Consider the following 12708-nt stretch of genomic DNA (forward strand, 5'->3'; position numbering starts at 1 on the left):
ATCAAGGTCATAGTTCTGCAGTCCCTTTAAACTGATCTAAATGCAGATATTTTGCCAAAAGAGGCAGTTTCCTTCTCAGTCCACACTGATTTTGTTTTCCCGCCCTCTCCATTGTATTAGCAGTAGGAATTGTACAGCCCCACAGAAAATTTGATCAAGGAACAGACCTGGCTCAAAATAGATAATTGTGCAGCTTAAAACAATTGTGAAACACAGCCTTTGCTTATGCCAAAACTCTGTTTATAGGCAGAGCCCTCACCGATACGCTACTTTTCCAGCTGTGAACTTTATGTTCTGAAACTATGTTTTCATTGTGTATTTTCCTGGCACTTGGCACAGTGGGATCCAAAAGCATTTCTGCAACAGTCCGCAAATAAAAAGTAGTTTCTTCTACTCAGTACAGTTTTGCTTGAGACCACAATGGGATGCTACAAAGTTGCAACAGGATGCACAGGGTAAGACTGTTGGAAATTTAGGAAAAAGTTTGAGGCCTAATACCACATCTTAATCCATATTGATATGGTCAGTGCAATCTAAAAAATTCAGCTCACCCTGAAGTAGTGCCTACAAGCAAATCACACACTGATTTCGCTGATTAGGGGACCAATTTAGTTACCCAAACATAGGTGTCTTATACCATTTCAGAAACTTTAAAGATTAAAAGGCATCAGTTCCCCAAAGATGTGGCAGCTGGAAGCCAAGTGGGGTGCTCTGGGCTATCTCAGGTCTCACTAGACACCTATGTTTAGCCAACTGAATCAGGACCAAGACCTCTATGGATTATAACTTGAGTCAGCACTTCACTCACAGGCAGACATTTTTCTTCTATTAGGTATCTGAATCCTCATCTGAGTCTCACATGCTTTTACTTTCAAAGGCTCCAGCACCCCAAAGGTTTTGAAATCCTCAAACTGGTTTTACTATTGCAATGCCAAGGAGACACTGACACCGGAATGCCACAATTTGCACATCCAATACAAATGCAATTATATTACCAGCGGCCTATTTTTCTGATGAGCACTGTATTTGCTATCATTACTGAGTCAGTACAGCATGCACTATCCACCATACAGTGACACATGAAGCATATTCCAAAGATGCCAAATGAGAGCTTGGACTACAAAACTACTTAGAAATCTTTAAAGACAAATGCATAGAATAAAGGACCCTCCAGAAAACAAATAATTTAATGGCCACGATGACTGTACCATTACAGTCACTCCAGGAAAAGGCACAGCACATAAGTCACTACGAAGAAGTAGAGCTGTTCATTGCCTTGCTCTGAAGAGACAGATGATGGCAACTAGCAACTCAGAAGCACTCCTGAAGCAAATGTACAAAGCATGTATTAAGAATGAAAAGAGTAATGAATGCTGAATGATGAGAGAATGCTCTCTCAAAGAAAAAAAAAAAAAAAAAGGAAAAGAAAGATAGAAAGATATGTCTTGATATACTTCAGGAGACAACTGAAGGTACAAAACCAGCAAGATATTTCACAAAGTATACCTCATGGCATATCATACTTTCACTACAACCCATTTATCATGACGTGAGTCTTGGTTTTCCAATTCTGTCTCCGAATGCCTGTTAACATTATCTGTGCCTTGATGGCAGCTCTCTGTTTAGTCAGTCACACTAAATACAGCTTAGTTGTTGCACCCAATGTGATAAAGCAAAATGTCACTCTAGCTTAACAACCCTTGCATTATCACCTGGCTTTATCACAGAATGAAACATGATAACAGACACTGCTCGCCAGTCCGTCGATCCCACCAGAATCTCTCCCCTGTCCTGCATGCATGGCAACATACACAGCAATGGGTTTTCAGCTCATGTTCTTTATCTTTCTAAAAATGTTACCTCTCTCCCCATGAAAATCAGAAATAAATTTAACAGACCCACTCTAATTCTGGAGTAGGTAAGCAAAGACATGCTGATGGATGAAATGTAGGCCAGTCATGGGTAACAGCACAACACATAGGCCCACAGTAAAAATCAAATCCGATTAAAATTACATTTCTTATAACACCATAGGGGCCTTTATGTAGAAGGGAAGAATCTTGTGGGAAAGGGCTGAGGGAGGGATGTTTTTCCTTCCTTAGTTCAGGAAATAAAAGCCCCTCCTCCATTCTGCTGCACATCAAAAACCAATGATAAAAATATTATTTCTTACTTGTTTTATCTATTGCATGCCTGTCCTAGCACACAGGGGATCGCCTGCATGGAAATAAAATGACTTCTGCTCACTTAAGTCAACCAGTTAATATGTTCTGTACTTACACAGTGAATTCAATCATCAGAATATCCCAACAGTATAACAAGAGCCATCATATTACACAAATGGCAACCACTGCAGAGACAAAAGACAACACTATCCAACACTACTAACAAGGAAATCACAGTCACGTTAAAAAAAGCTCAAATAAAAATGACTGTTTTGTCAATTAATTAAAAAACCCCTACATTCCAGTTGCCACTCCTTTGTTTTATTTTCTTTTGTTTTTACATCTATACTTTTTTCTCCTGATATGTTGTTGCTATTATTATCAAAAACAGCTGCTTGCAGCTGAACAAAAATTCAGTAACAGAACAGAAGCTATAAAATTAAACACTTCATGAATAACAGCTAGGTCACCTGGGTTTCTCAGGCAGGCACTAAAATGAACACGTAGCTCATCTCTAAAGAAAAAAAAAAACAACCCTAAACCAGTTATTTAAATTAATTAGCATGCATATCCACACATTTCAATAGCCATCTTTTCACTCAGAGCTGCACTCACCGCTAGCTTCCAATAGTCACATCCAATTCTCTTACACTCCCAGTTAATATCTCCTGCTGCTGTGGAAAAGGTCTTCGTGCGAGCCTGCACTCACAGTAACAGCCTTGCCAGTAAAATAACAAGATGAAAAGCTCTCGCACCACCCCTAGCCGAGAGGAACCCCGAGCCTGGCACCCTGAGCCACAACAACGGCACTGCAGCCCTCAGTCCAGAAAACAAGTATTTTCGAAAGGCACTGCCTTCTAATTCCAGTGTGCATGATGCCAACTGTGAAAACAAAAGCTGCTAAAAACAGCGCGCGTGTGCGAGCATATGCACACAGAGCATCTTAGCTGGAATTAACTCACGTTTTCCTCCTATTCTCCCAACCCATCAGTGAACAGAGCAGTCGATTACGCTAAACAAAATAAAATTCTGTACCAAGCATTGCATCGTTCCTAATTCGCTACTGTAGCTTCTGCTGTTAGGGACAGAAGACACAGCCTGTACTCAAAGACCTGGAGAACAAAAGAAATACTGTATGAATTAATACTGCAAATTTCTCTTCAGAACTGACAGAAAAAGGTAATTAAGGCGCACGCCTCTAGCTGTTTCTCTCACACTTTAACACTAAAGACAAGACAATCTTACCAGGATTTACAGCTGTTTACCCATATTCACTGGATACGTGAGCTTTGCATCCTTGCAAATGTGCCAGCCAGTTTGAAAGCCTCGCAGAACTCAATCTGTCTCAACCTCTGTGTCTCATTTACTGTAACGCAGAGGATTTTCAAAGCCATGCCTCACAACAGCTGGCTTGTTTTTGCCTGCTTCCTATGATTGACAAGTTCATACAAGCTCCATCAACTTTAACCTTGATAAGTGAAGGCTTGGTCTGTATTGTATGTTACATCATCAGAAACTTCTGACCTCAGGGAAAAGATCTCAGAGACTTCAAAGCTTTTCCTTTCCCCCGCCCCCATTCCCTGGATTTGGTTATTTTAAAAAAAATAATTTTAGAAGTCCTTTAATTTTTTAAGGGTTTTTCCTTTCATTTGTGAAAATCAGTGACGACAGTTCCACAAGTTTTAAATATTTAAACGGTTTAAAAAGTCCAGTGTGTTACTAGACTCCTTTCTGAACAACATTCAAATAACCGTGTCTTTAATTTTAGAGGAGAGTCTTCATCAACAGCCCTCCAGCTTGAATTTTTTTGCATGCATTGTGTGTACAGGCGCTCTCTCTTGCAGGAGATTCTGCAGGGAAAGAACGAAATGCTTTCATGCTGTATGAGCAAATTACCACCCCCATGCTCCATCTTTAGAAACCAGAGGCATCAAGGCCTTCATCAGAGCAAAGCTCAAGCTCCTTTCAGTTTTTCTACAAGAACACATTAAAGACTTAATAGAGAAACTGTGGCTAAGGCTTCAATATGCATTAAAAGATCATTTTAAAGATGACCACTTTAGGAGGAAAATGTTATTTAAACTGCATGCAAAACCACATACAGCAGTTAGATATTATGATACAGCAGATATCCAGTTAATATCCTCTCCTAAAGTTTTTATATCTCCCAAAGCTGTCTATTTGATTTCAAGACAGAGAAAGAATGACTTCAAGAAAACTCACCCATTTACATAATACAACATAACTGGTTAACAGACTGTAGCAAGTCTGGCTGGCCCATGCAGAGAAATGGAAGTTATAGCTGTCACATTACTTTTTAGCACAAAACTTTACTCAAATTTACTGGCATAAGCAGTCTCCTGCGTGACAGCAAATCACAATCCATACTGCCTAAGGGCTTATAGCAGAAGGTGAACATTTCACAGGCTAGCTTGTAGTACCAGAACACCATAAAGCCACTCCATATGTTAGAAATATATGAACCGCTGCACTGAGGAGACAAATCAGTCACCTATTTCCAAAGACGCTCTTCATCAAGTAACTTAGGGGAAAATAAGATCTATAATACATCAGCATGTGATGCTTTTACGAGCATAACCACTGGAGACTATATATTATATTATCTCTAATCTCCCTACTCAGCTGTTATCATTAAAATAGCCACAAGACGACAGCTGGATTTCAAGCGATGCAACGAAAACTCAGTCTTTAGACAGTCTTCATTCTAATCCTCTTTCCAGGGAAAGCAGTGAAACTAAACCAGAACACAAAAATGGACTGTTGCTTACAAAACGATCTCTGTTTCTTTCTCCACAAAGTTTTTTGTGTGCTGTTCCTCTCGCCTGCCCCCAAATCCAGTACCTCCAGAATCAGCTAGGACTTCTCCCAGCTTCTCAGGCTTGGTAACACTCACCGTTGGGGGCAGGGAAGGAAACTTTCCGTAAGAAGAAACTACTCTCCAACACTTCCTTTTATCAGACCACAGTGGCCTCGCATACCCCTAGCTGTCACTGCATGCACAATGGAGAACAGATGTGCCAGCAGCAATTAAGTGAAAGGAACTTCACTCAGTAATAAGAAGCTGAAAGAAGGAAAAAAGGGGGTATGTGAGGTGGGGTAGCTGCCCTCAATTTTAGGAACAGGAGTTCAAAATTCACCTAACAAAGGCAGAGGGAGAACCGCACTTTCAAGGGTATGGAGAATGAGCAAATTGGATCAGGGAGAAACAGGGCTACATGACTGTAACATACTGTAAACCAAACCCAGGCTTTGGAGACAGTCCAGCACCCATTTAATGACATCCAGCAGCTGCTGGTGAGCCATAGCAGAGCATCACACCGACCTGTAGGACGTGCACCTGACAGCCACTAGGCTGAGCACCACTAGGAGAGTGAGGGATGGGAGGGCAATGGGGGGACCCTGCCTGGTTTAGCACTCTTGTTTGGCCACAACCATTCTTAGATCCCAAACTAGTGCATTTGGGATGCTCTCAAAGAACCATGCATCTCTCAGCTCAAGCAGCCTGAAAGTTTTAAAATGGGCAGCAGGAGGAAGAAAAAACCTTAAAGTGGGACAATTTATCATGCAACTCCTGCCTTGATCCTGAAGTATGACAAGAATCTGGTTCAAAACTTTGCTACTATGAAGAGCTACCCAGTGTATGCCAGTGGCCATATGTATTTAGATTAATCATTCTTGAAAGATCAAGAATCCACACTGTGGTATTTAATTTTGAAAAGGGCACTTACATACATGAGAGGAATATTTTTAAAAGGAACAAGCCAGATGGTATAATGCTAAGAGATAACATGTGACAGAAGATACAATATACGAAACTCAGAAAATGCATAACACCTACCAAGAAACCCAGAAGACCACCCTTTTTCCTTCCCTCTCTCTGTCCCCTCCAAAGGCTGAATTAAACACTAATACAAGGACATCCACCAGAGAACTAAAGTCTTACCCAAATGAGGAAAATCCAGAACTATTCTAGCAAAACAGATGTATAAACACAAAAAAGGGGGTGGGGGGTGGGGGTGGGGAAGGCGGAGGTACAAATTCTTAAAGATGTTAAAAGAAGAAGAAAAAAAAAAGGGGCGGGGTGGGTGGGGCATTTTTCAAACACAGGTATCTGCCAGACAGATTATAGGGCCAAAAATACAACAGTGAGAATAAAAAGAAAAGAAAGCCACAGCACAAAATTGACATGGACTCCACATCTCCGTAAGCAAAGAACAGCCTATGCGGGAATTATTCTCAGCTGCTGTCCACCATTAAGTGGGTAGTCATGAGTTTCCTGGACTATATGACAATCACCTGAAACTCCCACAGGAAATTACTGAAATAGCAGCTGTGATGCACAACTACCCATTCCTCTGACACCCGGGCAACTGCTTGAGCAAAGTGACACATGCAATGTTTGGGGAGGGAAGGTATGAGGGTGTTGGAGAGGGAACAAGAGAAAGAGAGCAAGAGTAAAAAAAACATATTCATTATGAATCTGGAGAACTTTGGAACCATAAACTTAATTAAGCAAACAGGTAGAAATTCTACAAAGAGATTCAGCAGCTGCACTAACTAGTGTGTTAAAATGACAAAGAAAAGCCACGTCTCAGATGCATTACTGTTCTTAGGAAGAGTCACTACACACGTGGACAGCAGTGATCTGGATGACAGAGACTATTTTGATTTTTAGAAGATTCTTTCAAAAAAAAAGAATTATCCTCACCACAGGCTCTTAAAGATTTGACTGCCATGGGAGAAAGTCCTCTCTCGCATCATCACATGATTAACAGAACTGGTTAGATCTAGGTGATTTACAAAAGGGGTGAAAAAGAAGATGGCAACAGTTGCTGCTGTGAGGAAATTATTCTGAGTAACAAAGACACAAGCTGAAGATTTCCTACCATTGAGCAAATGGGCCATAAAACAACAGATGAAATTCAAATTTAATAAATGCAAAGTAACCCACAGGATAGCTTTTCCTATACCTCAAGCAACATATACAATGATGTATAACTGAAATTCCTGCTATGCAGGAAGGGAAAGGAGGATTTCACACACCGTTCTATGAACATATCATCTCTGTACTCCAGAGGAGTTTAAAAAAAAAAAAAAAGAAGCAAAAAGTCAATATATTACTTTTTGAATTCATAGTGCACCCTAACGTTGTTGCAGTTCTGCTGCTGCTCCAAAAGGAACATACAAGAATGTGGAAAGACACAGAAGAACAGGCAAAGGATGGGCAAAGCCTTACAACAGCTTTCACAGATGAGACACCCCACATGCTCCCCACAGAAGAAGTGGTTTTTCTCACAACACATCAGCACAAAAGGCTATGGATGTCAAAAGTTGATGCTGGTCCAAAACCAGTTAGACACTTTTCTGAAAGAAAAAGTCATCAAGGGCTGTTAACCACAAATACCTAGGACTGCACCTAGCATGACTATTCTTAAGCAACTTCATTTATCAGTGATTCAAGGTTACACTATCTCAAAAGCATGATATTTATTTAGCTGTTATTAGTCAGTCACACACACTAGTACACTGGAAAGACAGTGGTTCATGGCAATGAAACTTCTACCGATTTACAAGTATCTTAGAGAAATCTAAGGAAGACGAAAGGTGGCAGGGGACTCCTAATACACAAACAGATGCTGCTGGACTCTCTCCTTTGTTGCCTCTATATGCCTGGGAAGAGCCACAGAAGCATTTTCCCAGTTTCAGACACAATATAAACTTTGAAACAGCCCAAGACTGTACTGCATCATCCACTAGTCCATATGATACATACAATGACATCATTGGCAAAAAAGTGGTCTGAACAGATGCCTTAAAAATCCTATCTTAATGATAAAGAAATGCTAATGTAAATAGAAGGGCTTCAGTAGTTCATGTTCTTGAAGTCTTTGTTAACAGCTAAGAGCCTGTGAGGATGCACGTTGGCTCTCCTGCACTTCCTCCAGATGACAACAAATAGCTGCACACAGCTTGCTGGAAAGGGAAAACTGCAATTTATTTTTTAATTTTAACTTTATAAAGGAAGGAGTTTTCACATGGAAATTCCTTATCATTAGGAATTCAGATATCCGAAGCATTACTTCAACCAAACTGGTATGTTCTGGCAACATGAAAAGCATGTTTTCTTCTCTGTTTAACTCAATAATTAATCTCCCTCAAAAAAGAGCACTTAAACCTTTGTAACTGTCCTTATTATGCTTAAATTGGCTGTAAAAAGAGGACACTTCACTCTATAAGCTCTTGAATAAAATGAATGTAGAAATTGTTAGTACGCTGCACAATAGATAAAAAGTAATCATGCATGTTTTACAATTAATTTCCTATAAAATACTACTTGTTAGGTCATTCTATACTTAGGGAACTGATCGGAAATATTTCTTTATTTTAGAAGACTCTACGTGAAAAATGACAACAGCTGTAGGTGAAGTGTAGAACAGAGAACGTAGACCTCTTTTGCACCATAAAATGTTGAAGCTTGTTAATACTTGCATGAAGTGTTTGCCAAACTAATTCTTCACGGATTTGTAAGGAAGCAGTTGCCCAGGATTACACTGTTTCTTCCTCCAGAAGAAAAGGGAGGAAGGTGAAAACATTTTGCTTATATGGTTTTGGTTAGAACATAAATCTTGGGCGTTTAGGTCAACTTTGGCATCAAGAATGACTTTTACTTTGGTTTTATATGGTAAAGGCTGTTCCTCTGCCTTCAGGAGCTGAGATAAGAGCAACTAGTAAGGCACAAAAGGTCTAAAGTAAACGTCTTCTAGTGTTTAATTAGAGTTGAGTCATGCTGTGGTCCCATACTTGACATGCACATGCCCTTGTACTTGACACCTATTAAATGTTGAAAGATTTTCTGCAGCCTGTGATCTCATAAATCCTTTTTTGCTTTTTGAAATTATGTAATTTTCACAGACGTTGCAGAAACAAATTAATAGAGATACAAGTCAAATGTTCTTAGAAAGTGAACAAGATCAATGGCTGTGAACATCACTAGTAGATGACAATCTTAAGAATTAGATCATAAAGCACTATTCTTTTGATGCAGAATGACTTGTATGTGTGCTGTGTCATCCTGCAGGAAGCCAAAGATTGCAGGCCAGAGCGCACTTTTCCATCCTTAACCTTTTGAAGGGCTATGTCGGTGTAGAAATTGTGGAGACATCTATAGTGAAGTTAATTATATAACCAGCACATGTCATTCCACAAACACAAAGAGACCCATAACAGTGTTAAAGCAGTCCTAAAGTTAAAAACATATTTAGAATTACATCAAGGCTCAGTGTAAAAATATTCAGCTCATGTCAGATGACTGTTGACATGCCTGTAAGCTTATCACAAGAGTGGCTTGGTTCATGCATGAGACACGATAATGGCTACTACAGACCACTGCTTTCTTTCTCTTCCTATAAAAACAGTAGTCCAAGCTATAGAGTACTGCAATTCAGAATAACATGTTGTAGCTTTTCTGAAAAGGGAGATGAAAGAACCTGAATTCATTGGAAGAACTCACTTATCTCAGAGGGGAAAAATATTGCCCAAAGATGAAAGGAGTTCACAAATTATCTTCATCAACTTTAAAAAACCCCCAACTTTCAGAAGTAATGTCAACTTAGGTTTTGCAACTGTGTGCTAAAAAAGAGCACCAAAAAAATACTGTAGCAAAATGAACCAGCAGCAAAAAGCCCAGGAGAAAACAATTGCTTATCAAGCACTTTTTTTCTTTTCTCGTTTTTAACTGTTACAATACTCCAGTCCTTTTTCATTCTAGATTCAGTGCATTCAAAAGACTCGTATTTGTCCTGAAAATAATGAGGGAAGCTGTAACAGTAAACATTCAAAGTTCATTTAAAACTGAAATTATTCATTTTTTTTCAAAACAACTGGAGGGGAGGGAGGCCAGAGGCACCCCGTAGCATTGGACAGTCTCTAACCCAGAGAAGTCACCCATGGACTCCACAGCTGGCTCTCAGCTTGGGTCCCTGCACATGTAACCCACACAAACGCTGTAGGGCTGCTCCTGTTTCCAGTATGGTCACACTGGCTTTGGTAGCACAAAGGCAAATGGAGCGCACAGGCCTCAGTAGCACAAAATAAGGGCCATCGCCCATATAATCTGAACCCAAATTTTCAAAAAAAAATATTAAATGTGACAACAAGGAAGACCTTAGGTTTGCTTAATATTCACGTTCTAGAATATACCACAGATTAGGTAGATTTGCTAGCCATTTGCAGATTGCTAGCTTTTAAAAGGAAGAAACTAAATACCCTTAGGGCAGCTCAAAAATAATAAAATCAATTCATGTCACGATGAGTCCAGTCCCTTTTGAGCACAGGGTCAAAAGAAAAAAGAGCACATGGAAATACATATTCCTTCCCAGAGGACAGCTATTCATCATTATGCGGTGGTAGTTCACAACACAGGAATTAAATGCCCAAATGAGAGATTTTATTTAGTCAGTTTTTTTGAATACAGAAGACATATAAGCCCTCTGCATAACACAAATACTGAGGGAAAGACTGCAAGAGACGATTTTACAAAACTTCCTGTGATGTGGTGAAATGGCCAAATATGGCATCTGAAATAATATGTCAAAATAGGTATTGGCTTTAAAAAAAAAAAAAAGGAGAAAAAAGAAAAGAATTTATTGCAGCTGGTGCCCAGTCATGTGATATTCATGGATGCTGTGATTATAAAGCAAGAATTGTGCTGCACAAACACTGCTAAAACGCTGGCGTAGGAGTATTATTCACATGCTTTTGTGACTAGGGTTCAGCACTGGTGGATGGAAATCATTTTACTTGTCCAGAGATGCTGTCTGCCTACAGAAGCATGTCTGCTCCCGGCTGATTGTGCTGCCACCTCCCCCTCTCCCTTCCCTCCCCTCCAGCCCAATCTCCCCTCCATGCGCGTGCGCACACCGGCGCACACATTCACACCCTCATGGGCTATTCAATTTGAAATCACTACGCTGAGTACAAAGGGCTCCAAAGAATTGGAAAAATAGCAGATGGTCTCTTCAGCTGGGCCATAAGCAATGCAAAATACAACCGTATAAAACCACAAATAAATACTGATTTTTTACAAGCTTTTATGGTCATGCCTAGAGTATGTGCTTGCTAGAGTTCATAATTTTCTCTCCCCTTGAGAGATTAATACCACTTATAGAACTGAGGAAAGCCCCCCGAAATTATTTTTCCTATATGTGTGTTTCTTCTGTTACAAAAAAAGGAGCTATCAAACCTGGCAACAGCAGTGTGCGCACAATCCCAGTTCAGCTGCCACTTAAGCAGCCGCAGTATCAGCAATCACTAAAATCACTGCTTACATTACAACGGCTCTGGCAAACTGTGGGCCAGGAGGAGGGCACCCCTCTGCGTGCTAGACATTTAAGGACTTGAACCGCATTGTGCGTACAGTCATACATTTGAAGAGAGTCTGAAAATATTGTACAGTTTAATTAAAACATGAATTAACAGAGAAAAGCAGAGCTTATCAAATGGGAAAACAACTTTTGGTGGTTTCTGTTCATGTACTGCATTCTGTAAAGGCACAAGTAAAGAAAAGTCAAATTCACAGCAGTACTGTGTTCCAGTAGCACGCTGTCTTTGCCAAGGAGAATACTGGAAAACTCAGGTTTGGGAAACCTCAAAAGCATTCCCTCCCCCCGCCTTCCCCGACCAAAAACCTGTAACTGATAAATATGAAAAATATCTGAATCGTTTCATGCACACTAATAAGAATCATCTGGCTTCAAACAAACTGTAATACACTCAACACTTGACAATTTCTTCAAGCTCACCCTAGAGTCCCCATAAATTTCAGTCCCACCATTAGTTCTATCATGCACGTTGAAGTATGTGGGGAGAAAGAGGGAAACAAGGGAAAAAAGCATTGCAAAAAACTCTGAAACCATCATAGCAAAGCTTCCAGTTTGTGTCAGGAAAAGATGAGATCAGAGTTGTCACAAGAAATCTCTTAAAGCCAGAAATCAAGAAATACTTACCTTACAGTGCAGTTCCTTTCATCTAGACTATTAACATTAGAGAAAATACGCTTCCCATCTTCCTTTAAATCTTCTGCTTCTCTCCTTACTTCAACTGAGACTTCCTAGAAGTGGTTTATAGCACAAGTAAGACACCAAGTCATCATGTTTCAGACTGCCAAAAAATCTATGATTATGGAACCTCTTATTTGTGGGTTTGCTCTGTTTGAATATACATGAAGTCAACAGCATAGCATGTCTTAAGCTTGTTTGGTTTTAAGTGGTACAGTATGCTATGTGACCTCTTGCGCAGCACTACCGACCTGGCTGTGCTCGACTTTGCTGATCTACAGAAGAGCTTAACATTTATATAAACCATCGCAACTTCCATTTGGCAAAGACAAAAAAAAAAAAAAAAAACCAGCAAAGAAGTTACAGTAGAGTTGCTCGCATTTTAGAAGAGGCAAGTACGCACCAGCTTTTGAATCCCTGAGTGTGTACTTTAGTTTCTCAGTAAAACACACAACATCTCTGTTCCA

The 12708-nt window shown here is 39.9% G+C and overlaps 1 protein-coding gene across 3 annotated transcripts in view; it reads right to left on the minus strand.

Moving 5' to 3' along the window:
* The window catches only part of SHROOM2 (shroom family member 2), a 123994-nt gene that overhangs the window by 21371 nt on the left and 89915 nt on the right, over positions 1–12708 (minus strand). For 2 of the 3 annotated variants that reach the window (XM_064437138.1, XM_064437129.1), the window contains exon 5: positions 12191–12294. The exons of the other annotated variant lie outside the window; for it this stretch is intronic. In XM_064437138.1, coding sequence (XP_064293208.1) covers positions 12191–12294 — 104 coding nt within the window. The remainder of the gene's footprint in view (positions 1–12190; positions 12295–12708) is intronic. 3 annotated transcript variants of the gene reach the window in all.

Source organism: Phalacrocorax carbo, chromosome 1, assembly GCF_963921805.1.
Source record: "Phalacrocorax carbo chromosome 1, bPhaCar2.1, whole genome shotgun sequence".
Taxonomy (NCBI): Eukaryota; Metazoa; Chordata; class Aves; order Suliformes; family Phalacrocoracidae; genus Phalacrocorax; species Phalacrocorax carbo.